The 25,960-nt window shown below is 38.8% G+C and overlaps 8 protein-coding genes across 10 annotated transcripts; 7 read left to right on the top strand and 1 right to left on the bottom strand.

The window, feature by feature from the left end:
- Nucleotides 1-872: 872 nt before the first annotated feature.
- On the top strand, nucleotides 873-1,453 carry LOC122618053. Its single transcript, XM_043794184.1, has 2 exons — nucleotides 873-1,250; nucleotides 1,304-1,453. Exons 1-2 carry the CDS (start codon nucleotides 873-875, stop codon nucleotides 1,451-1,453), a joined length of 528 nt encoding a protein of 175 aa, XP_043650119.1.
- Nucleotides 1,454-3,899: 2,446 nt separating this feature from the next.
- Nucleotides 3,900-4,514, top strand: LOC122618116. The gene is made up of 2 exons (XM_043794258.1): nucleotides 3,900-4,283; nucleotides 4,359-4,514. Exons 1-2 carry the CDS (start codon nucleotides 3,900-3,902, stop codon nucleotides 4,512-4,514), a joined length of 540 nt encoding a protein of 179 aa, XP_043650193.1.
- Nucleotides 4,515-4,660: 146 nt separating this feature from the next.
- LOC122618097 lies at nucleotides 4,661-5,311 on the top strand. Its single transcript, XM_043794230.1, has 3 exons — nucleotides 4,661-4,876; nucleotides 4,928-5,095; nucleotides 5,150-5,311. Exons 1-3 carry the CDS (start codon nucleotides 4,661-4,663, stop codon nucleotides 5,309-5,311), a joined length of 546 nt encoding a protein of 181 aa, XP_043650165.1.
- Nucleotides 5,312-5,569: 258 nt separating this feature from the next.
- On the bottom strand, nucleotides 5,570-7,008 carry LOC122617406. Its single transcript, XM_043793257.1, has 2 exons — nucleotides 6,742-7,008; nucleotides 5,570-6,678 (listed from the first exon to the last, which is right to left on the bottom strand). The coding sequence occupies exons 1-2, from the start codon at nucleotides 6,908-6,910 to the stop codon at nucleotides 5,816-5,818; spliced, it is 1,032 nt and encodes a 343-aa protein (XP_043649192.1). The 5' UTR covers nucleotides 6,911-7,008; the 3' UTR covers nucleotides 5,570-5,815.
- Nucleotides 7,009-7,307: 299 nt separating this feature from the next.
- On the top strand, nucleotides 7,308-8,975 carry LOC122616393 (40S ribosomal protein S9). The gene is made up of 4 exons (XM_043791834.1): nucleotides 7,308-7,406; nucleotides 7,597-7,842; nucleotides 8,218-8,404; nucleotides 8,703-8,975. Exons 2-4 carry the CDS (start codon nucleotides 7,620-7,622, stop codon nucleotides 8,878-8,880), a joined length of 588 nt encoding a protein of 195 aa, XP_043647769.1. The 5' UTR covers nucleotides 7,308-7,406; nucleotides 7,597-7,619; the 3' UTR covers nucleotides 8,881-8,975.
- Nucleotides 8,976-9,182: 207 nt separating this feature from the next.
- LOC122616163 lies at nucleotides 9,183-10,474 on the top strand. Of its 2 annotated transcripts, none has more exons than XM_043791505.1 (3): nucleotides 9,183-9,571; nucleotides 9,755-9,837; nucleotides 9,892-10,474. In XM_043791505.1, exons 1-3 carry the CDS (start codon nucleotides 9,214-9,216, stop codon nucleotides 10,234-10,236), a joined length of 786 nt encoding a protein of 261 aa, XP_043647440.1. In that variant the 5' UTR covers nucleotides 9,183-9,213; the 3' UTR covers nucleotides 10,237-10,474. The 2 variants fall into 2 exon arrangements, with proteins under 2 accessions (XP_043647440.1, XP_043647439.1); XM_043791504.1 differs by having other exon boundaries at nucleotides 9,883-10,474.
- Nucleotides 10,475-10,631: 157 nt separating this feature from the next.
- LOC122616162 (leucine-rich repeat-containing protein 59) lies at nucleotides 10,632-13,540 on the top strand. Its single transcript, XM_043791503.1, has 4 exons — nucleotides 10,632-10,942; nucleotides 11,712-11,771; nucleotides 11,858-12,124; nucleotides 12,214-13,540. The coding sequence occupies exons 1-4, from the start codon at nucleotides 10,829-10,831 to the stop codon at nucleotides 12,766-12,768; spliced, it is 996 nt and encodes a 331-aa protein (XP_043647438.1). The 5' UTR covers nucleotides 10,632-10,828; the 3' UTR covers nucleotides 12,769-13,540.
- Nucleotides 13,541-14,931: 1,391 nt separating this feature from the next.
- Nucleotides 14,932-24,971, top strand: LOC122616093 (proton-coupled amino acid transporter-like protein pathetic). 2 transcript variants are annotated; one of them, XM_043791378.1, is made up of 7 exons: nucleotides 14,932-15,081; nucleotides 20,643-20,693; nucleotides 20,771-20,835; nucleotides 22,607-22,702; nucleotides 22,766-22,916; nucleotides 22,979-23,893; nucleotides 23,959-24,971. In XM_043791378.1, the coding sequence occupies exons 2-7, from the start codon at nucleotides 20,679-20,681 to the stop codon at nucleotides 24,130-24,132; spliced, it is 1,416 nt and encodes a 471-aa protein (XP_043647313.1). In that variant the 5' UTR covers nucleotides 14,932-15,081; nucleotides 20,643-20,678; the 3' UTR covers nucleotides 24,133-24,971. The 2 variants fall into 2 exon arrangements, with proteins under 2 accessions (XP_043647313.1, XP_043647314.1); XM_043791379.1 differs by lacking the exons at nucleotides 14,932-15,081; nucleotides 20,643-20,693; nucleotides 20,771-20,835 and adding an exon at nucleotides 22,415-22,533.
- The last annotated feature ends 989 nt before the right edge of the window (nucleotides 24,972-25,960 follow it).

Genomic DNA, 25,960 nt, shown 5'->3' with positions numbered 1-25,960 from the left:
GCTTTATTAAAATAAATAACTCAGGCTAAGGCAGTTAAGGCGAAGGTAATCGCGACACGACCCTTGCTGCCACTTCCGCATCCGCTTCCGTTATGAATAATAAACTTGAGCGGCGGTCAAAGTTTACCGATGCCCGGGGGCAAAGTTATAATTTGTCTAATTAAAAGTTTACCTGATTAACCTGGCGGCTAACAAGGTCAGTGGGTGAGTGCAACAAAGCGTTTTGCCGGCCAAGACAACTAAACAAATCAACCGGGTGGTGCACATTCAAGCACCAAGTATGGGAAAATAGTAGCAGTTTAGCAACTTTGTTTGTGGTCCCTGAAATTCACCAAAAAACCTGGGGTCACGTGACTTCTGTTACTGTGGCACACATCAACCTAATGCACATTGTTTTGCAGCTTTCTCGTTTTCCGGTGCCATTTCACGTGCATTTTATTGCTAAAGTTTTTCCGGTCATGTCCTGCGGAGTTGTCATGTGCGGTAAACCAAGGAAATTGTTGTCCAAACTATTCCAGCTAAGAAAAGACAAAATATGCGAGGGATGTGGTTTTAAAAATATTTTATTTAGGTACATAGCTCTGCTGACAGTTTTTCTCATAAAATGTACTCCAGTGTATTCATCTATAAGAATATCTACGCATAACAATACAATTAAGAAATTGAAAATATTATTACGAACGGTAAATACAAAACTATACATATTAGGCCTGTTTGATCTACACAAATATCGTATTATATTCTATCAAGCATTATTAAAAACCAGATTGATATTTAAGTGCTTCGATTTGTGCAATTGAATAATTTTGAAAATTGTTTAATAATTGGTGCGCAATGCTGATAGTGTTTTACCTCAATTGAAAATAGCTGGCATGTCGAACGGTCTTGTCATTGGAATTGCTTGGACTTTATTGTGGTCAATATTAGTGGCAGGAGATTTTCAGTTGCAAAATGTGATTTGCGAGTCCTTAGACACCACGATTACGAATTTTAGCCGCTGCGAGATGAAGTTCATTCGACGGGGCGTGACTGCCTTCTATATGGTTTGGAAAGTATTTAAAGTGCCAATCAACAACGTGGACATAAATGTGTCATTGCACAAGAAATCAAACGGATATCGACCATTTCTCTTTAACCAGACCCTGGATTTTTGTTACTATATGCGGAATCCCCAAGCGCATCCATTGATATATATGATGCATAAGGTATTTATACAAGCATCCAACATAAATCACACCTGTCCGTATGATGTAAGTATCAAAAGTAATTAGTAATTCGGAATAAATATTTTTGTTATTAACAGCACGATGTGATAATAAATGAGTTTATGTACAAGGAGAACGACTTGAAAGATCTGCCAATACCAAATGGTGAATACATGATTAGATTGAAAGTTGCATTTGACAAGGAGTATCGAACATCCATTAAGATTTACGCAATAAGAAAGGATTGACTCAATGTTGAAAGGCACTATTCCATTTCTGGAACGTATTGGCCGGTTGATCCACTCAATAAAATCGTAAATGAATAAAAAACAAATGTTCCTTTAAGAGCTAAAACAGTATTGAAATTTGAGGGGTGAGATAATTATAAGATTTATAAAAAAATATCAAAATATGTTTCATGCGAGGTGCGGGGTCCAGGGTGTTATAGTCTTGTTAATTTCTATCCGAATACAGTAGAATCCGCTTATAACGACTTCGCTTATATCATCAGTCCGGTTATTAAAAATTGAGGTATGGAACGTGGTATGTTTTGATCAAAATACTGATGTGCGCGGTGGAACAATATTTCGAAGGTTCTGATCAAAATACTGATAATTAAATCGCAAAAAAACAGAAAATCAATTTTCGGCCAAAATCCAGAAATCATTATCAAAAATTGAAAAAAATGCGAAAAAAAAATTAAATGTTTTTGGTAAACACAATTCGATTGGAAATTCAATTACGAATTCAACGAGATATGACATTCCATATTTGGACCAATATTTCGAATGTTTTGATCAAAATTAAATCGCAAAAAAACAGAAAATCAATTTTCGGCCAAAATCCAGAAATCATCATCAAAAATTGGAAAAAATTTGAAAAAAAAATTTAATTTTTTTGGTAAACACAATTCGATTGGAAATTTAATTACGAATTCAACGAGATATGACATTCCATATTTGGACCAATATTTCGAATGTTTTGATCAAAATACTGATAATTAAATCGCAAAAAAACAGAAAATCAATTTTCGGCCAAAATCCAGAAATCATTATCAAAAATTGGAAAAAATGCGAAAAAAAATTAAATGTTTTTGGTAAACACAATTCGATTGGAAATTTAATTACGAATTCAACGAGATATGACATTCCATATTTGGACCAATATTTCGAATGTTTTGATCAAATTACTGATAATTAAATCGCAAAAAAACAGAAAATCAATTTTCGGCCAAAATCCAGAAATCATCATCAAAAATTGGAAAAAATTTGAAAAAAAATTTAATTTTTTTGGTAAACACAATTTGATTGGAAATTTAATTACGAATTCAACGAGATATGACATTCCATATTTGGACCAATATTTCGAATGTTTTGATCAAAATACTGATAACTAAATCGCAAAAAAACAGAAAATCAATTTTCGGCCAAAATCCAAAAATCATCATCAAAAATTGGAAAAAATTTGCAAAAAAAATTAAATGTATTTGGTAAACACAATTCGATTGGAAATTTAATTACGAATTCAACGAGATATGACATTCCATATTTGGAACAATATTTCGAATGTTTTGATCAAAATACTGATAATTAAATCGCAAAAAAACAGAAAATCAATTTTCGGCCAAAATCCAGAAATCATCATCAAAAATTGGAAAAAATTTGAAAAAAAAATTAAATGTTTTTGGTAAACACAATTCGATTGGAAATTTAATTAAGAATTCAACGAGATATGACATTCCATATTTGGACCAATATTTCGAATGTTTTGATCAAAATACTGATAATTAAATCGCAAAAAAACAGAAAATCAATTTTCGACCAAAATCCAAAAATCATCATAAAAATTGGAAAAAATTTGAAAAAAAAATTAAATGTATTTGATAAACACAATTCGATTAGAAATTTAATTACGAATTCAACGAGATATGACATTCCATATTTGGAACAATATTTCGAAGGTTCTGATCAAAATACTGATAATTAAATCGCAAAAAAACAGAAAATCAATTTTCGGCCAAAATCCAAAAATCATCATCAAAAATTGGAACAAATTTGAAAAAAAAATTAAATGTTTTTGGTAAACACAATTCGATTGGAAATTTCATTACGAATTCAAAGATATATGACATTCCATATTTAAAACAATATTTCAAATGTTCTGATCAGAATAGGTGCGTGGTGCGGGAGTATTTATATAAAAAATCGCATGAGAGATTCCATATCAAATATCGCATGGGAGATTTCATATCAAAGAAGTGCGGGAGTATTCATATTAAAAATCGCATGCGAGATTCCATATTAAATATTGCATGGGAGATTTTATATCAAATATCAAAAGCGAGATTCTATATCAAATATCGCATGGGAGATTTCATATCAATATGCGGGCTGCGTGCTGCGGGGTGCGTGGTGCGGGCTGCGGGCTGCGGGCTGCGGGGTGCTCAAAACAAGTTGAGAATTATAATAAACGATAACGTAGCCAAGAGTTGGAAAAATTTAATGTCCAATACATGACCCAAAGAATAAATTCAAAAATTAATTGGAAAAAACTTTCATCGCTCACTGTTAAAACACATTCAACTTGAAATCTTCGTTTACGACAAATTACTCGGCCAGCTTGATTTAGTTATAATGGCGATGAATTATCGTTGCGAAATAACATCAAATTGTCACCAAAAGCGCAACACTCAACATGAAGTTTTTGGTCATTACTAACGTGTTTTTGACTATGATAATGTTTCCTAGCACACTAGGAGGTCATTTTCGGTTCACCAACGTTAAGTGCAAAAGTCTGGATCCGGAGTTTGCGGAGGTCAAGGAATGCTTTCTGAAGATGGTGCGTCGAAATGTTGTGGGGATTAATTTTCACCTGGCGATTAAATACAGCCAACCCATCGATAAAGTTGAGTTCAACCTATGTATATTTCGAAAATCAAATATGTACAGGTTGTTCTGGGTTAACCACACCATCGACTTTTGCTATTACATGCGCAGACCAGAGCAATATCCGATTTTCTATATGTTTCACGATTCCTTAATGGCAGCCACCAATGCCAATCACTCGTGTCCATATACCGTATGTACATACATATATCTTTACACCAAATAACAATTAAAAATAACAATAGTATCGCCTTTTTTATGTTAACAGGAGAAGGATATCTATGTGAAGAAAATGACTTTCAACGATAAGACGGTAAAGGACCTGCTCTCCTTCTTACCTGATGGCGAATACAAGCTTGTAGTATCTGCTGGTGCTTTTGGAGTCTGGCGATTGCAAGTCAACCTGTTCGGTGTGCGTGATTAATAATGGGATTGTTAAAATAATAACCAAAACCGTTTAAAATGAAGTATATTTGTGATCGGGAAAATCAATATTAATCAATCAAAGCAAACCAGCCGTTAAATCAGACAATACGCGAACAGTGTAACAATTTCCACCGATGAGACAACATGAAAGAACAGCTATTAGGTTTAGTGCTCACACTACTTATCATATTGGATTGGAGCCAGGGGAAGGTTTTCAAAATCAGCAAGATGGAGTGCAGATCTTTGGATCCATCGTTTACGTACTTTAAAACTTGTAAAGTGGTTCACAGAGAAAATGGTCGAGCTGCTCTCTATGTTAGCGAGGTGTTTCTCTATAAAAATCCAATTGATGATATCGTTGTAAGTTGTAAAATAAACATTCTGATAAATAAATAAATACGTATTTTCTAGCTTAACCTGGGAGTTTTTAAAATAGCTAAAAATCGTCGTTTTCAGTTCCTGAATGAGACTTTGGACTACTGTCTTTTTAGTCGGCAGTATTTGGCCAGTGGATTTTTCGGATTTCTAATGACTCCACTGTTGAAAATCTCAAATGTGAATGCTACATGTCCGCTTCAGGTGAGATCCAATGGGTTGATGATCAAAATTTGTCATTGATGGTATAATCTATAGCAAAATATAAGTTTCAATGGCTTTCCTGTTGATGAAAACACAATAAAGGAGATTCCAATTCCAAATGGTGTTTATATGTTCCACTTGCGAGCATCCATGATGAAAAAATGGAGGACAGACGTGAAAGTCTATGCTACTCGAGTTAATAAGTATACTGAATAACTGTTGGATCTGTTTATTTTTTAGCTCCATCCTATTGAGGGATACTGTATTTCATACATTGTAACTACATTCTAAAAGTATTAAATATTTGACACATTGTAACATTTACATTAAACTTACGTTACATTTAATATACATTTGACAAAGCATGTACCAAATGTATCCACATCTTTACAAAAGGCGCCACTGCGAAAAATTGTTATCAAACAAAATGTAATCTCTTCTGCAATGGTATTGTATTTTAACTAGCGTCTATGTTATTCCATATAAGTGATTCATATAAATTTGCTATCGCTTCTGAGAAAATCAAAAGTCGCAGTCAATGCACAAGCAAAATTCAAGAAGCGAAGAAAATCAAAAATCAGCTTCAGTCGCCTTGTTTCGTACAGAAATTTTCCTGCAAACGCCAAAAGCAGCAAGTCTAATAAATATTTATATGTGTATGGCTTTATTATTCAGAAATATGAAACATTTTACCATTATAAGGCGCAAAATGGGTTATTTTTAATTAAAGAGCTGGCGCAATCCATTACCGTTGTCATTCATGTGGTAGATTTTCAGTTTTCTGAGAATTTCAATAGCATTAATTTGACAGGTCGCAAGATCGGAGCCTCCCATACGATCGAAGATATTGTGCCCATTTGCTAAGAAAAAGGGCAAGGTGCCACACCGAAGGTGATACACCAATTGTTGCCACATCTCCACCAAAAGAAGAGCCTCGTCCCTTTGCCAGTTGACATTTGAAAGTTGCTGAAGGATAACGGATTTAAGCATGTAACTAGACAAGTGCGGCAAATCGTTGGCATCGCGTAATCCCTTCATAAGGCGCAGAACATTCTTAAGATTGTAAGAGCCTTTCATCACTTCGCGTTCCCAGTGCGGTGCGCACACCATGAAGGTGCGATCATCGTTGCTTCCCGATTTCTTTTGCGGAATGGCGAACCAAGAATACTGGCTACGCACCTGACTGGGAACCGGCGCTACGTCCAATGGCCACTGAGACCCATGGAACTCGAATGCCGGCACCAGATCGAAAGATATGGTGCGATCTCCGCATCTGGCCTCAATAGAATGGGCGCAGCCATATCCTCCCGCTGTATACTTTGTAGTATATGTACGTCCAAAACAAGTTAGGCGCAAGGATGAATTAAACACCTTATGAAAGATACCCCTCAGCCAGCCCTGAAGAACCTCTCGGTAAATATACCCATCATCGGATACCAAGCGCGAATTTCTTCCTCCAGGTGCATACAGAAGCACAAAGGCGTTTTCGTTTTTTTTTGGGACGACATCGAAGGGGAACTTGAGCTTCATATGCAAATCAAATTCATCAGGAGTCAACAACTTGACGCGATCCAAGTAACTTCCTGGTAAGGAATAGGGTAAATCTTATTTAAAATCATTTTGTTATTGCTAAGATGTGAACTTACCACCCAGGCTAAGACCGTCATAAGCACTGCGAAAAGTTGGGTCTTCAGATTTCAACCTTTCGATCACATAGTTTTGAATTGCAATAGCGTCGTTAACATAATCAGCGCGATCATCGTCAGAAATTTGCAGTTCATTCAAAATGTTTTTAATGGCGTAATTAAAACTCATGGTTACACGATTTTTTCTCCTTTTAAGCAAAAGATTTCACTGAAAAAATTGGCAAATTCAATTCAAGTTCACAATTGAAGTTCACTAAACCTCCTTCGACAAGCTTAAAAACTCAACAGGCTAATTCTGGGAAACCCCCTTTTACGATGGCTCGGTCTGCTAGATAACAGCCCTGTTCTCTGTTATCTCTCCGGATGTAATCCAGAATGCTACTTTTAACATCAAGCTGAAAATAAAGTAGCAAAAATTGTGAAAAATTTTGAAAAATTGACCAATATAAATAAAGTCTAACAAGAAAGTTCGCAAGTGGCAGATAATAAAATTTATTAAGTATAATTACATTCGGAATGCCAACGATAGTTGACATAAAAAACAAGCGATAGTAATCGACAAAAGAATGACCGTTTGATTTTCGTGGTAGGATGGTGTAATTTGCTCAAACACTCTGGTCACTCTTCATGCTGTTCTCTTTCTTTTTCCAAACGTGAGCAAAACCGTAAGTACAGAATGGCAGCTCCGCAAAAACTTTGAAAACCATGGTAATATGCAAAAGAACAAAAAAAATCGTCTGCCTAGGGTTGAATCAACTATTGACATGATGAATATTTCAAAGTTTTAGCAAAATAGAATGCAGATGTTGTAGATACGCAAAGATTACCGAACTTAACCTAACTTTTGCTTTACAGTGCTCGGTTGAATTGTCGGAAACATGGTGAACGGCCGCATACCCTCGGTCTTCTCGAAGACCTACGTGACTCCCCGTCGCCCCTATGAAAAGGCGCGTCTGGACCAGGAGTTGAAGATCATCGGCGAGTATGGTCTGCGCAACAAGCGCGAGGTGTGGCGCGTCAAGTACGCCCTGGCCAAGATCCGTAAGGCCGCCCGTGAGCTGCTGACCCTCGACGAGAAGGACGAGAAGCGTCTGTTCCAGGGTGAGTACCTTGCAGACCCGTGCAGTCGATCTTCCCCAACCACTTCAAAACTTCGAAAATTGCTGGTTTTAGTATGCTAAAACAATAGATTTGCAACCATTTGAATATGTCTGTCTTAACGAACCACGTGTAAAACTGTTTCTAAGATTCGATTGTATGTTTACATGTCTAGGCTGGAAGTGAATACTAAGGAAGTTCGACTGATTAATCGAATAATTGCCCTGACCTGATGAACTGTATTAAAAAAATATTCTGACACTTCTTGTCTGAAAAAAACCGTTGACGTTAACAAATACACACTGAAGACGATTCTCTGCTAGATCCTTCTATGGCTTTTTGGAAGTGTTATTAATTGTGTACCCATTTTACCCACAGGTAATGCCCTGCTGCGTCGTCTGGTCCGTATCGGTGTCCTGGACGAGTCCCGCATGAAGCTCGATTACGTGCTGGGTCTGAAGATTGAGGACTTCTTGGAGCGTCGTCTGCAGACGCAGGTGTTCAAGCTGGGACTTGCCAAGTCCATCCATCACGCCCGCGTCCTGATCCGCCAGCGTCACATTCGGTAAATATCGCTTGGACAAGCGACGACAGCGTCGCCAGGCTCTCTCAGACATAAATCTGTTTTGTTCAGTAAGACCACTTGGGAGTCGAACAGGCTTTAATGCTTGTACCGGCTCTCAACGTCTTTAGATTGCGCATGTGACTCCGTTCACTCCAATCGAAAATGCAAAATGCCCGCCTAGCGTAAGTTGCACTGAACGTTTTTTTTGTTGAACCATAATACAGCAGCAACAACTCGATGGTTATCTTAAAGCAGAGCTTAACTAATCCAAATATGCTATTCTTTCATGTTTTCACAGTGTCCGCAAGCAGGTGGTCAACATCCCGTCGTTCGTCGTGCGCCTGGACTCCCAGAAGCACATCGACTTCTCCCTGAAGTCGCCCTTCGGCGGCGGCCGTCCCGGTCGCGTCAAGAGGAAGAACCTGAAGAAGAACCAGGGCGGTGGCGGTGGAGCTGCTGAAGAGGAGGAGGACTAAGCAGCGGTTGCCAGCTGCGGCCAAAAGAAATACAAGGCGCAGACTTTTGATAAAAATCTGTTTGTTTTACACAAATAAATGTAAAATTACCTGAAGTAAAATGTGTTTCAATGGGCATATGTTTATTGTGGGGCCAAAGATGTTATCGAACTACATACGATAAATACAAATCATTAAAATGTCGGATTAAACTGCAGTTATGAACAACCGCGCGTTAAATTTAAATTTTTCGATACCGATTTTTCGGTTAGGCATGCAACTTGAGGGTATCGATAAGCGGCTGATCAGCTGTTGCTTGCGTTGTTTACGTTTTATTTGTTGTTTTCTGTGAAAATGTCTTCAAAAAGGTCTCGAGGAAAGAACTTTACCGAGCAAGAAGAACATGCTCTGCTCGATCTCGTGCTTCTGAACAAGGATATTCTGCAGGACAAGACAAAGGATGCCGCCACTTGGCGAAGAAAGGCCGAAACGTGGGAGCGACTGACCATGGAATTTCAGGCACAAACGGGAACGGATCGATCGTGCGCTGCACTTCGCGAAAAGTACGATAATATGAAGAAAAACTTGCGGAATAAGTACAGAGGAGTTAAGCACTTTAAAAGGGAAGCGGAGCTCCATTCCGCTGTTAATTCCAACGCCTGTCACACAGGAATCACCGACAGTCCACTGGAGAACCAGTTTTATAGTGACGGTAAGTAGAGTGGTGTTCATGTGTATAGGGCACTTAACAAGAGGGTTATGTTCCTGAAACATGCCGTGTTAAACTATGGATCGAGGTATTGCAAAAACAGTGTTTTCGGGCGGCATGTTCTCAGTCAAACTTCAGAGTTTTGGTTTTTATTCATATTAAAGATGCGCTTACTTTTAATTCCAGGAAATTTCCAATTACTGAGCGCAGCCAAAGAAGAAAATCCTTCAATCAGCTCACAAAACTCAGATAACTCTCAATTGCTGCAGGTATGTAAAAGTCTTTTCTTAACTTCTTGTAAGTAAGATTTGAAGTTTTTTAAGGAAAACATTAATGATATCGAGGAAATCGAGTCCGTGGATTATTCCCAAAGATGGAAGAGGAGAATATTGGAAACTTGCAGCTCCCCTGTAACGCCGATGGTCAAAACATCAACTCGCGTTGAGGAGGAGCAGGTGGAATTGTTTAGGTTACAGCAGCAATATTATAAAGATCAGAATGTAAGAGCTGCTGAGAAGCACAAATATGAAGTGGAGAGGGAACTAATAGAACTACAAACGGCTCGAATAAAAAACCAGTTAATTGAAATGGAAATTGAATTGAAGCGCGAAGAATTGGCTAAACTGAGGCAAAGGTCTTTGACAGAAACTAATTTTACAAATGGCTGATTTTTCTAATTTACATTGTATATAGCATAGAAATATTCGCAGACGTTTTTAGGAAGGGCATTTAGTGTATTAAGCTATCATAAAATCCATTAATAATTAATATCACATTCAAAAAACACTACAATTGCAAACCAACCCATTAACATTTAATCAAGTTTGTACATATGTATAAGTCATACATAAGTATTTAAGCATTATAAAAAAGTAAGGTGGAATAAAGAAACCATTGCTATTTTCATTAGTATTGTACTGAATTCAAGAAATACAGTAAAACAGTCCAAAAATTGCTGTCCGTTGCTACCGCAACATAGTTTTAAACGCTTAATAAATAAATATTTTGTAACATTAACGTAAACAAACTTGAATAGTAATCAGTGTGCCCGGAACAGTAATCTGACAAAATCCTGCTGTTATCGATGTTGTAATCGTTATTTATCGAGCTTTCGTGTGCTTTGCCAGCAACCTGCCATTCTCACAAAACGGACGTTTGAAAATCACTTGAGTTCGGGTAAACACAAACTCCAAGTGCCGAGTACAAACAGCAGCCGGAAGTAAGTCGCGGATAAATAGTGGATAAGCAAGTGTCGCCGAAATGCCGAAACCCGGTGACAAGGCGAAGGTGAAGGTGAACGTCAAGGAGCGGGTGGTGGACGAGTCCTGCGACTTGAGTCTCTCGGAACTAAGCGAAATACCGGTGCGCGAGATCGTAAGTACAATCTGGAAATACAAGTAATTAGCACCGTTTCTTGGTGTCTCTATCTGCATCATCTCTCATCAACCATCACCCCCCTCGCTTCCTCTTGGGGCCACGTTTGTTGTCTGGCGTATGTCTAGTCACTGTCTGTCTCGCTTGCACAAGTGCCGGGTGGTGGGGGTGCTGTTTGGCATGGAGAAACCCACCACCCCACCTAGTTGTTGTTGCTTTGCCGGCTGGCTTGCAATTAACGCTGACGTCGACTTCCGCACAACCCCCCTCTTAGCCCTTGTGTGTGGTTGCAAATGCAGTTGAATTCGCTCGAGGGGGTTGATTTTTGGTCTTTGCCACCCCTCAAAAACTCAGAAGTTTTCCAAAAAAAAAAAGAAAGACAAGTATGGTAGCTAGAGTAGAGTGACCCGACTACTGGATACCGACTACCAATAATTATATTCCATTATTATTATTATATTATTATTAATTATAACGATCAATAGTCGGTACTTAATTTTATATACATATTTTAATTATTACCTTTTTTATTTATTTAAGATTTTTCCTTAACATTTTTAAAAGTAGTGAAAACGGTAACATAAAAATTAAAACAACTTACTATCTCAGGGATTGGCCAATCAACAGCACACCCCGCACTTTTCTCAACATTTAAGGGGTGCAAATTAAAAGAAAGGGACTTTGGAGGCACTTACATATTTCGGGGGTTTCTTTTTTCGGTCATGTTTTGCCACTGGTTCTCAGTTCAGTTTGTGCTTGTGCTTTGCAGGCTTCGTTCAAGCGCGTCACCGTTTTGGATCTCTCCAGCAATCGTCTGGCCAGCCTGGGAGTAAGTAGTCGCATCACATCTAGTTACCCAAAGCACACACGTACTAAATGCCTAAATGTCTCTTTCGGGCTCTCCTATCGCCTTAGAAAAACTTTTCTATTCTCACACGCTTGGTGCGGCTGGATCTAAGCAAGAATCAAATCAAATTCCTGCCCGAGGACTTTGGCCAGCTGGAGCAGTTGCGCCACTTGGACTTGTACAACAATTGCTTGGAGCACCTGCCCATTAGCTTCGGTCAGCTGCGTCGTTTGCGGTACTTGGATCTGAAGGGGAATCCATTGACGCCCGCCTGGGAGAAGATTGTGGGTTGCTGCTCCACGCAAAAGGACTGCCAGCAGGCGGCCAAGAACACAGTAAGTGGCCCTCGACTTGAGTGGCCCTCGAGTGACACAGCTTTGGGCACCATCTAACTTTTCTCGGTTTTTTTCCCCCCATTTTCCAGGTCAGCATCTGCGCCAACTACAAGCCGGAATTCATTGAACGCGAACGTTTGGCCGCCCAAGAGAGCCAGAAAATGGCCGGAGCTGGGGATTCCAGTGCCAATGCCATCCAAACGAATGGCGGTGCAGCCGGCGGAAAGAAGTCAACGAAACCCAATAATAAGAAAGCTAAAGCCAAAAAACTCGCCGGTGGGGGAGACAATGAGCTGACAATCAAACCAGTGAATGTACCAGGATCAGGAGGAACAGCAACCGCATTGGGATCATCGAAATCGGCTCAAAAGAACAATCAAAAGAAAAAGAACTCGAAAGGCGATTCCTGGTTGAATCTTCTGTCGAGAGCTGCCCTATCATCGCTGGTCACCTTTCTGGTTCTTTTCATCATCAACTTGTTAATCATTTACATGATCATGTTTAAGAATCCGGACATCGCCGACAAGCTGGTGGAGTACATACCACACCAGTATCGCGATTGGATCCTGACCAAAACGGAGTTCTTCCGGCTGCGTGTTACCGACTGGATCTCAGAATTTCGAACACCGCCGGAGGAACACTGACGGTTCATTTATTTGAAGCCTTAGAGCGCTGGGCTTCAAATGGAATAAATCGCTTTACAAATCTCGGATGCATAGCGCGTGTGTGGAGGCAAAATTCAAATTGAGATACGTGTAGACGACCACCTGAACGAGTTATACGACTGCTACTTTGATATACCATTATCTGTAATTTACTGCCATTTATTTTGATAGACACTAAGTCACAACGTCCATTGAAGGGAGATTTTAATATGAAAAACCACACGTACTCCGCAACTAAAGAGGCCACATAAAAGACACCGAACTACACTCAATCACTCAGCTCAATCGAACTCAGATGAATCTACAGCTAACCATAACTAACCATAGCTCAAGCTCAACTCAATAGTAACTGAATGGCGGTTCCAAACTGGCCAAAGCATAGAAACTACAGACACAGTCAGACCAGACATCCTCGTAATATTCACATCTATCACGTCAGATCAGATGAAATCGAATCGAATTAACTCACCTACAAATGAAATACTTTAATCGTGTGCAATTCCCATCTTATTTAAAGTTCATGCTCAAATCGTATTCATGTTTGCTGACCATTTAACATTTGTAGATTTCAAATCACATAGGTTTTATTGCAATACGCAAAGGAAATGTATACCACCATTAGTGGAATTTGCAGATGATCAAAATGAAACTCAAAACGGTTTCAGATGGTTTATGCGAAATCAAAATATGTAATTTAATTGTAACGAAATATTTGCAAGATTTTTTGAATAAAAACTTACATTTTAACAGATGTGTTGAGCTTTTATTTAATTGTATTTCTGATACAGAGTAGGGTATATAAGCTTCGGTTTACTTCCATTCTAGTTTTTAACAGTATTTTACTTAATAAATGAACTAAATTTGTTCCATGATTTAACTTTTTGCGGGCAAAATCTAACAATTCAAATTAATTTTATGTCACAGGAAATTGTTAATAAAAATAATTTCAATTGAGATTGTGTGAAATTCATGCTTATCTATTCACTTGGTCACCTCGCTATCTTATATTTATGGCCCCCTATTGGGCACGCGAGTCTTTATCACACCGCTCATATTAAATATAAGTATTAATCTATTTTTATTTATTATTTTCGGGGTCTTTTTTATTTCTGTACATTTCTACTGATTATCAAGAATCATTTCAAGAAAAATGCATTGTTCAGGTAAATGTTTGTTAGTAATATAGACTTTTTAATAGGAATGGCTATTAATCAAAGCTATTAATCAATATTAAGTTAAAAGTGCTCTCCAACCATTATAATGTAGTTTCCTTTTGTGCACAGAAATTGTCAAGAATCTATTAATACTACATAGCCTTATGCGTACTATCTATCTCTCGATGATAATAAATCCATGATAAGAAGTTAGTCCCAAGTTCGTTAAAGAACCATACACAATTCTAAGAGCTCCCTAAGCTTTGATTTATATTGACTGATACACTTTAATCCTGAACATGCCGACCCATCCTGCTATTTTAAATATCATTTGTATCTTCTTCGCTGTTTATCTGGATGCTCTACGTAATTGGTTCATTCGCATATCGCAAATAATTAATAAGTGACAAAAATGACTTGCGAAAAATAACCCGATTCCGTGCTAAAGTGAATTTCATCAATAGAAAGTTGTAGAACGATGACGTACCCAACCATGAGCAGATAAAAAGTATTATTGAACATCGCGAGAGAGCAACAACTTGGATAAATACGTATGTATGTACATTATGTAAATACTTTGGTTCATGTGTTTGATTGCTGATGCAATGATGTTTTTCCATTTCTTGCAAGGATCCTACCGCTTCTACCCGCACTCCAACTTTAAAGTTTCGTGTTTCCAACGAGCTTGAAACAATAGAGATTGCCACGCTTATGAAAGCCCGTCTTATTTCGTCATCCAAATGAAGGAGAAGGAAAAGGCCCTTGCCCTTAAGGATTTGCTGAATATACATACATCTCTCGCTTGCTCTTCTTAAATTCAGCGCATCCTGCCGCTGTCCCTGTCGTTCATTGTGACTTATTCAATTTTTGATTCTCTTTTCTGCTCTCTTATCTCTTTTAGCCGGCTTTCTCTCTTTTTGCGTTGCCGTACTCGAGAGAGCGCGAGTATTTAAGCAGCGACAGTATATATATTTACAGTAGTTGTTCTTTGGTCTTCGCGCAGTAGACACCGGATTTTTGTGTCGTGGGAGGTAGCTTCGTTGTCGATGTAGATATACTGTCTGAACGGTTGGCATTATTGCAACGTTTAATTGGCCAAAAGGCGATCGACCATCGGCCGGAAAGAAGAAACAACTAAGTAAGCGCTTACGAAAAACCAGAATTTCGAATCTAAATTGCAGTACAGTCGTCGGATTTAAGGCAAGGGAAACGGAAAGGGTGTGAAGCACATGGCGGAGACACAGAAAAAATTGGGTTTGTCTGAAAATAGCAGAGGCAGAGGCAGAGTGCAACCGACTCGCACACATGTGTTATGTATTCAAAAAACATTCGAATGGAAGCTACGAAAAAGTATAGAATTAAATGATATTGTCAAAAAAAGTTGTGATGTGATGTTCAGTGTAGGTGAGAACCACAAAAGCAGATGAAAAACAAAAAACAGAAAAAAAAAAGCGGCTTCAGCGAACCATAAATAGTTGAAGTGACAATTATAACCAGAATTAAAAACCGAAACCTTTTCATAAAACTCGACAAATTCGACAGTTGAAACAGAATAACGGGACACGTGTGCAATTGCGACGTCGACGTAAAACGAACACGTTGCACCTGTCCCGTTATTTGCATTACGGCTTTCTACATTTTCTACCAATTAAATGTAGATACATACATATGTATATTTTCAGGCAGTTTTAAAGAAAATACGCTTTTCTTTAGGCATGAATGGAACATAAGCATGCCCGCGCTTTTTGCTGCAGTTATAGTACATGTGCGTTAGTTCAATGGCTGCGAATAGGAATAGGTTTCCCTACATTTGACTTGCTGATGCTCCACGTTTCTTGCTAAATTTCAATACGTAATTTACCTGTAATTGAGCACTTAGCCAAGGGAAAGTTCCCCCAATGCCAAACACGAAATTTACTGGTGGAAGAGCTCAGAAAACAGAAAATAAAATGGATTACTATCATAGTTGTCTGAACACACGTCAATGCAACTGCCTCACCAACACTCAATTGCTGCACCCACACACACTCCCACTACCACCCACCCACTTTCATACCGATCCGAACTGAGTCATCAAGGACATGGCCAAAAGGAACTCGGGCCAAAATGGGATGGGTGCACTGAGAGAAATGTGCATCCAAGATCGTCCTTCAGCTTGAAATCTTTGTTCGTTCTTTGAAGTCGTGTAACAGTTAAAAGTCCTATACGATTAAATGTATTGTTAATTGTTACTGCCATGATATTTGATCAAAATGCCAATTATTAGCTCACACTGTATTTGTATCTCATCGTTGTTGCCGACCGAGGTTGCCTGTTTTGGCCATATCTTTGGGATGTAACCATTTCCCCACCTTACGAGCTCGTTTTCTGTTTGTGTTATTGATTTTGTTGCTATTGTCGCTGTTGGTAATTAGCATAACAGAAATTTACAAGCACAAGTCAAAGACGCAGTAAAACTGTGACGTCAGAGACTGGAGTCCACGTCAAAAGCAAGTACCAAAACGGGCGGGAAAGGGAGAGAGAAAGAGAAAGGTGCTGTGCAGAAAGAGATGGGAGGCATGTACGTGGGTGCAACATGTTGATTGCGTGGGCGGCCTTCAAGCCATTTGACATATTCCAAGAATAAATCTGATTTACATATCTTGCGATTTCGGGATTAGGAACTTATACGAGTTTTTAACAAACGATTTTAGCGTGGAATTGAAATTCTCTTTTAGGAATCCGACATAACAGGTTCATACCCTTTTGTTATAATCATTCAAAAACATGTCTTTTGGCTTTCCATTCTTGCATTCTCGCTGTCCATCGCGTTCGCTAATTTGCAGACATGTGCACCATTTGCGATGCAAACACTGCCAGCAGATGCAGACATTACACTTGGCCGCCTTCCTTCCTGTTCTTTGAGTTGCCTCAACTGACTGACCGTACAGAAACTGATTATTTTTAGACGCACCTAATTTCCGTAGCACCTGAGGTCGTTCTTCTTATCAGTTTGCCATTTTTGCCTTCTTAAATCGATTGGACCATTGAACGGCAGCTCGATAAACACTTTACCACCAAAAAGTGCCGTGGAAAACAATTACCAAAAATACAGTCCAATAAAACGAAATACGCATTCGTATCGGCGCCCATTATCTAAAACGAGAATGTGACCTTTGTGGCGGTTTGTTTGGGTTTTATATCAGGACTCATATTATGCAACAACCGCATGCAAACTCTCCAATTGCGGGTAATTATTTTAAACAACTTGAGCAGCAGGGAAAATTGCATTTGCTTCTGTAGATAACACGACTCAACAGATAGTTACTAGGTTTTTTTGACTCGTGTGTCCGTTTTGATAAGACGACTGCGTAGAACACCATTGGAAGCTCTATTTAATCAGCAGTTCACCTTTAAAACGACGCCAGTTCCCCTATTCACATGCATATGGAGGCTGAAACCTTTATTCTAATGACGTAAATGTCAAACAGATCTAAAATCTTTGACGTCCGAAAACAGCTGCTTAAATATTTTGAGAGATTTTAAGAGTTGTAAAGAGGATTTAGCAAACAGACATTATTTGAAAGGAAATCTTAAGTATTTGGAGCAACCGGAAACAATATCACTGCCCTTCACTATATTTCAGAAATTTCTGCAGACATGTACAGACATAGATTGTCGTAACCTTGTTTGCTTTCAAGAATCATGTTCCACTATCTTGAAAATTCTTTAAAAACCCCAACCCAATTGCTGAACTCGCAATTCACAAAAACATGACTCCCCAAAGTAAACATGCATACGTAACACCGAAAAGGGGGGAAATCGCACACTGTTTCGTTGATAACTCACTAGATAAGGAGTGTCAACTTTCCCATTCCAAAAAAAAACCAAGTAGCAATTGCATTCCACGTGTACAAATTAAGAACCTAAAACTTTTGGCTGATGAAATGACTGAAAAGCTTTGCAGCATGAACTTGGGTCTAAATATAAACCAAATCTTCTAAGAATAAAAGAATTGTATTATGCTTACGCAGAAAATCCAAAAGAATGACTGTATTATATGTAGCAGACTTGGTTTGCTTCCCCACATTCCCATTCTTATGATTCAGACCTCACAACTTTCAAGGGTGATAAAGAAAAAAGATCTAAAATTTAGCAAATGCCAAAGCTATTAGGGTTCATTTGCAATGTTGTACATCTAGTACGAGTGGCTAAAAAAAAATATAAATATAAATGCCCTGCGACAAAGGCGAAAAAGGTGGTTTTCACTTGAGGCCAAGGGGCTCGACCGGGTTGTTTTTCGCTGCTGAATATAGTAGAGAAATGAGAGTTTAAGAGAAACGCCGACAGTGGTTGGAAATATAAAGAGTTTGTTTATATGCCAGATGTGCTGCAGCAAGAGCATTTTCAAAAAAAAAAATATTCACACGCTTGCATGCCACAAACAGGATTCTTTGTTTTCATTCAGCATAACTTTTCGTAGAAATAGTGCAGCGTTACTTTCCCGAGATTCTTGAAATAATTTGCATTTTGTTATTCGAGGTTCTAGTTTGGTTTTCAGTGATTTGTCACGTTTGGCAGGCAGATGATAATTGCCCGAGATCAAATACATGCATATATAGAAATGTTTTCTATAACAATATATTTTCTCAAAGATGTGCGACCTAACCAAGTGGTAATTTACTTGAAAACAGTGAAACATTTGTAAAATTAATTACAGTGCTTATCACACTTTATACTTGATAAAGTGGTAAACCATCTTATGATAAACTCAATAACTAAACACACTGTTTTGTTAGGATAGTAATAATTCAAAAACTACTTTTCTGCCATGTAGTATTATTGTTTATCGCTCGAGGTGGATAGGTGGTGGTAATAGTATCAATGCACAGGGCAACGAACTTGCGATCGTGTAAACTTTACGCTGTAAAGTTAAAAGTGAAGGAAAGAGTGAAATCACACGATCATCTGACAAATTTCAATTGAAATGATGCAATCGATTTATTTTTCGGCAATTCCCGCGCCTTGTAATTGCTCCCAATGGCGGATCGGTTTGTATATCTTTCAGTTCGATTTTAGCCAAGTCATGCTCTTTGCTCACGCAACCGAAATAAATGATAATGCCGACACGACTATCTATATATATGAGTTTGTATATATCTTCCGATAAATCGGATGAGCCAGTTTGCACTGGTTTTTGGGGCGAAAATAGTGCAAAAACTATGTATGCGATAAGAGCAAACATTTGGCATGACAAGCACCAAGCCACCAAGCACCTACAACTAAAAATATAGAACCAAAACCAAAACTAAAACAAAACACTACCAAATGTGTGCCAAGTTTTATTTGCATTTTTTTTTCGTTTGGTTCTTCACTGGGTGAAGGCTTTTTACTCGTCTGTGTTGCCAAAATATTGTGTGTGCCTCACGCAGATATTGCGTTCTCAATATATCTGATTCATTCATTGAGCGATATGGCTGGTCGATGTTGTGATCCTATATCTTATCGTGGCTATTGAGTGGTATGTGCGTGATTTCGCTATGACGCTTCGCCTAGATAACGTAATATATGGGGAACCGAGTCCAATTTCAATTGCCTTAGGCTTTGGCATTGGTTTTGCCTTTGACTGCGGCCACCTTTCATCGGGTGTAAATGGCTGTAAAAGTCAGCTATTATAGCTTCGCTGGGCTTTCCCTCTTCAGAGGGCTTATCTGCGGCATTCATCGGATCAGAGGTCAGGCCAAGTCAAGTGGGGGTCATTCAACCTTGTTGCGAAATCCGTCGAATATGCGGCGCGAAACATGGCCAAAACAAACTACCAAATTACCATATATACACATCTACATCAATGCATAAGATATTCGAAACTGTCTACGCAGCGTCTGAGTGCTGGAAAATGATATGCAAACGTGGAAAGAAACTAATAAATATATCATTTGTCATTCGGTACCTTCATCCGATACCTCGATTTGGGTTCTTAAAAGTGCCCATCAGTGCCCTAGAGAACTCATTTGGGGGCCATTCCAAAGTACGAAAATCCACCCACAAAGCAAATACTCGAAATGTTATTCACTGTGTGAAATATAGCACATGTGACTGGGATTTGAGGGATTAATAATAGAACGGGGACACAAAAGGCCGAAACGCAAAAGGAAAAACCAATTAACCGAAAGATGTCATCGAGAACACACAATACTTGCGGAATTCAAGTGACTAGAAATAGAAAGCATTAGAGAAGGTTTTTAAATGAAGCAAATTATGTTCAATTTGCATACAAATTGCCAAAAATGCCTTCGCATTTTTACACGAATTTATTTCCGTTGATTGAAGACGGTCGCAGACGGTTCAAATTGAAAGTGAATCGCACAAAACAATTAGCTGGCAATTGAACTTTTGCATATTGAAATATTTCAGTCAGAAATCGCAGACAATTAAATCAAATCAAGAGATGCATTCTGTTCGTTTACTGAATAATAAATGGAATTCTATTAGTTTGGCTCTGGAAAAATCCAGTTTGAGAAATTGAAATTGTCTGGGCGCCACAATCCCAATTTAAATTCATTATTAAATCAATGGAGAAGTGCTTGTTTTACACAGAACGCAATGCGATCATAAGTGGTGATCAATTGGCAATTAATTCATTTTAAACTATTGTGATCTTTGGATATGATTGATACCCAACTAACACTATTAATATTTTCCCATCTGATCTCGTTGCAGTTTCTACACTGAGGGAAAGAAAAAGCGGCTTTCATAATGGTTAACATTGTGGTGAGTAAAACATTCTTGGAATCTCCATTGAGCAATTACCTATACTCATTGTTGAAACTTGTTTTTGGACCTTTTAGGATAGCGGGTCGAAGCATGCGCCCCAGGAAATGGAGCAATTCCTGACCGGCGAGGAAAAAGTCAAGTGAGTATCTCATCCGTTCAATGGGCTAAATATATGTCGGCGGCCAAATTGCCGGCGTGGCATGTTTGCCAATTAAGTTTACGAGTAGATTAGTGTCTCTATGTCGCTAATTGGCCTTTGATGTGGCGACTGTAGTCTAAATTGAGACTACAAACGCTTTGTAAGAGTTTAAAGCCAGGCACTCCGACACGAGCAGCTCAGATTGATTAAAATTATCAGTCAGCTTGAAGGAGGGGATCTGCATTGAGTTATTAAAATATTAGACGTCTAGTCTAACTTGAGGTCAGTCATGATAGCCAGGTTGAGCTTCCCATATAGATAAACGTATAATCAACCAGGCTCATGCCTTCTAATATGCACAAATCACGTAAGCACCTGCCAAGGCCTAATGTAAATTCCTACCTTTTAAAACGCAATACAAGCGAATTAAACCCCAATCCAGTTACGTACTAATGCTCGTCATATGGCGAGTTATCTCCCAAGCTCAAGGTGCTTCCACAAAATGTTTATACACCGAAATATATTTGTACAGCTATCTGCTGACGTTGGTCCAGTATCGATTTTCCTGATCTGCCTTCAGATGCAAATATTTTTGTTGCGAATGCAAATGTGTAGCACAGTTCGAACGAATGGAAAAAGCATTAAATAAAATGAAAAATTTTACGACATATACATATATGTATACAGCTTGCACACGTGTAGGCATTACCTTATTTAACAAAACGAAAGATTACTTGGTATGTAAATTAATATTTCACTTTCCTCTTGTCACTCAAACACTTGTTTTGATGACGTTGCAGTACTTATAGATTTAACAATAGCTGATAACCTGCGCATTGCTCTTGAACTGATAGGAATTTAATAAATGGAATATAGTACAATTCTATACATTCCATATTCAGTAATTAGCAGTAGTCGTATGGTTTAGTGCTATATAAAATGATCTGTCATTGGGATGATTTACATCCGGTACTTGTAGGAATGACTATTCGCAATTAACACTGACTAAAACTATGGGTTTTAGTTACATGTAGCAAAGAGTGGAAACATTTTAAAAATAAATTTTTTAAAATCCTAAAAGTTTCTATATGCTGACAAATTCCAAAGTCGAGTTTTTTTAAAAGAGGAAATACATATACAAGAAGTTTTAATATAGTAGTTCCAGACAAATTCCAAAGTCGAGTTTTTTTAAAAGAGGAAATACATATACAAGAAGTTTTAATATAGTAGTTTAAAACTTTAGGTCTTTAAATTCCATTGCATACATTAGGGCGCGCTTGAAACGGGGAGCAAAGAAATATTTTAAGCATAAAGCCAGGCTGAATTCCCGCCTATTGTGTTTCTTTTATGGCTGATGCAACTGAATTGGCAAACCGAGTCAGTCACTCTGGAATGGATCCGAGTCCATAGATTCCGTCAATTGGCCAGACCAGGCCAATCAGAAACGGGCTGACCAAATTTAGCAGCAGTTTTTTCATTCCATTTTACCCGATCGACATTAAGTTACAAGTGTAGTATTTTGAGCCGACGGTTGCACGACAAGTGTAATTGCAGATGCAGCAATTCCTTGGCAAGAGAATTTCCCTGTCAGCATATAAGAAACCGCTTCGATTCCGTGGCGAGTTTTAGTTGTGTACAGACGATCGTTCCAATCGGCATGACAATGAGCGACTTAGAACCCACAAATGTGGAATTGAGGTGGCCATCTATAGAGGCATCAGCCCCAAAAGATATCCCAAACTAATGCTTTTATTTTCATTGATCTTTTTAGGTACAAAATCCAACCCCGCAAGTCGGATACCGAGCAGGCCTTGTCTGGAAATGACTTCGATCCATTCGCGTTGCGGGAAAATCCACATCCCACAACGTAAGTAGCTCAGTTTTCTTGGATTTTGGAATTCCTAATAAGTATTCACTTGTTTCCCTATAGCGATAGTGAAACTCTCACGCATTTGCTTAAGGCCTCCTTGGGAACCGGTATCCTGGGCATGCCATTTGCTTTTATGTGCTCCGGTCTTGTTATGGGAATCTTCTGCACCATTTTCACCGCCTTTATTTGCACGCACTGCAGTTACGTGTTGGTAAGTAGAAACCAAAAACACAAATAACAATTTATGAAATATTTTGTATAACAACGTTATAGGTAAAATGCGGACACAAGCTGTACTACAGAACTCGCCGTACCAAGATGACCTTTGCCGAGATTGCCGAATCTGCGTTCCTAAAAGGACCCAAATGGTGCCGTGGCTTTGCGCCGGTGGCCAAGTTCTCCATCCTGTTTGGTCTGTTTCTGACGTACTTTGGCACCTGCTCGGTGTACACGGTAATTGTCGCATCGAACTTTCAGCAGTTGATTGGCTACTGGATGGGATCACCGGTGTCGCTGCGAATGCTTATTTGCATATTGCTGGTGCCCTTGATCCTGATTGCCTGGGTGCCAAATCTCAAGTACCTGGCGCCCGTCTCGATGGTGGCCAATGTTTTCATGGGCGTGGGACTGGGCATTACGTTCTACTATCTGGTCCAGGATCTGCCATCAGTGGATGAACGCGATTCCGTCGTTTTGAGCACATTGCCACAGTTCTTCTCGATCACCATCTTTGCGATGGAGGCCATCGGTGTGGTTATGCCACTGGAGAACAACATGAAGACGCCACGGAGCATCCTCGGAATCTGCGGTGTGCTCAGCAAGGGCATGTCCGGCGTGACCCTTATTTATATGCTGCTGGGATTCCTTGGGTATCTGCGTTACGGTACCGCCACCAAGGAGAGTATCGTTTTGAATTTGCCTATCGAGGACTACTCAGCCCAGGCGGTGAAGGTGCTCATCTCGCTGGCCGTATACTGCACATTTGGACTGCAGTTCTTTGTGTGCCTGGAGATCCTGTGGGATGGCATTAAGGAGAAGTGCAAGAAGCGCCCAACACTGGTCAATTATGTGCTGCGCACAGTGCTGGTTACCGCTGCCGTTGTTCTGGCCGTGGCTGTTCCTACAATTGGCCCATTTATGGGTCTCATCGGTGCCTTCTGCTTCTCCATTCTAGGATTGATCTTCCCGGTAAGTCAAAGACATCACTAGTTCAATTAAATCAACACGTAAATATATATATTTTCAATTTCTAGGTGGCCATTGAGATGATTGTCCATTGGGAGGAAGGTTTTGGTAAATACAACTGGATTCTGTGGAAGAATGTAATCATCACGTTGTGCGGTATTGGTGCCCTCGTCTTTGGCACCCAGGCAGCCATCAAGGATATTGTAAAAGCCTACAGTAGTACTGAACAAGTTGGAGAATAGATACTTCACAGCATAGGAGAGAGGCTCCGCTTCCTAGATAAAATCTAACTATTGTTAGATGTAAAACTGCGCCCACATTTTGTACATTTTGTCTGTTGCTTAGTGTGTCTGTTTTGAGAACCGAAAATGAATTAACTAGGGATTTCACTGAGCGAGTGCCTACTATATATATAAAAATATATATATTTAGCACACTCCCGAGCACCATTTTGCCGTTTTAGTACACCTGCGATTATATAATGTAGAAAGTAAGCTAGTTGATAGCCATTCAGAAGCACTTTTAGAACAGCTCTGAACGATTCAAGCAGCATTCAAACTAAAACATTACTAAGTGCACTTTTTTAGTTTCCTATTGATTTTAATACAATTAGTATGAAGCTATGGAAGGACTTAAGTATTATCCGGCCCCAAACTAGCAGCACTCCTCGCAAAACCCCCACCCTTTTCTCTCTGTTCTAAAATAGTATTACTCCAAAAGCAAAAAACCAAAACTGAATTCATATTATCATGCCTTTCCCACTTTTACTTTGTTCCGTAGCAAATGATTTGCCTACATTAGTTAACTTTTTAGCATGTTTAGTTCGTAAGCGTAAGAATTAAGATTGCAAAGCCTATTTTGCAATCAATCAGTTCCAAATATGTTGAGCTAAATTACTCAGAGAATACAATTTTTATACGAAATCAAGCCGAGAAATAAGTTACATTGAATTGCCCCGATATTCACTATATGTAAACATATTTTTTTGTTGTCTACACATTTTTGTATTTTAATTATAGCTATTAAAGAGAAATACTTAGCGAAACTATCAAGTGAATAAATCAAGAAACACAAGTTGAAACATTTTATTTTTGCATTTAAAATTCTGTGCAGACAACGAAGCAGATTTGTATTTGTAACATGATGAAAAGTTCGAGCCGCAGAATTATCTGTCATCTGTACATATGTATATTGATATGAACGCAACGAGTTCTAAGTATATCTGCCGAAGAAAAGTATTTAGAGTTGTCCATATTACATATTCAGAAAAAAGATTGATATGAATGTTTACTTTTTTGAAAAATGTTTAAAGTTTAAACCAAACAAAGATATAAATTATACACCAAAATAAAAAGATATACGAGAATGTCAATTGAAGGAATGGCTTTTTTACTTATTTTTTTACTTATATGCGTTAAATCAATTAGGTAACTAATTGTATCATTTTCAATTACCCACCGACGTGACCCTGAACTTCTCTTGCCATTTCTGGCCTGCGGGTTCAACGCGTGGCACTTGCTCAGATCATTTTGGAATATCCATACGCTGAATGGCCAAAACCAAAAACCAAAAACCTGATCGAGCAACTTCAATTACAAAGTGAACAGTCATTTGTTAATTGGTAACAAGTGCACAATGGACAAGGGGCGCATCGAATTCGTTTTGTTGATGCTATTTTCACCGAAATTGCTTGTTCGATCTCCCACACAAAAATAAAGCCCACAAGTTCAACCATTCAACATTATGGGCAATTGAACTCGACTTTTGGCCAATTAGGTAACCTCCAAGGCAAAGATGTGGACCACAAGCCGGGCACGATCGCTTTGCTTCGGAGATCGAGTAGATGTCAGATCGTGGTCGTGGTCTTGGTGGTGGTGGTGGTGGTATTGGCCTGTCATCTTTCTGTGACAAGATGCGAGTTGGAAAGGCCTGGGAATGACTGCTTCAGAAGAGCCAACTTTTATCCTTGACATCGAGTTTGGACCATTTGGTGATGTGAGCGAGCCCCTCCAGGAAGCTCGAATCTTGGCCAATTAGCGACCGCAACCATTTGGTTTTTGGGCCAAACAA

This window comes from Drosophila teissieri, chromosome 3L (assembly GCF_016746235.2).
Source record: "Drosophila teissieri strain GT53w chromosome 3L, Prin_Dtei_1.1, whole genome shotgun sequence".
NCBI lineage: Eukaryota > Metazoa > Arthropoda > Insecta > Diptera > Drosophilidae > Drosophila > Drosophila teissieri.
This window is presented reverse-complemented; position numbering and strand designations above follow the sequence as displayed.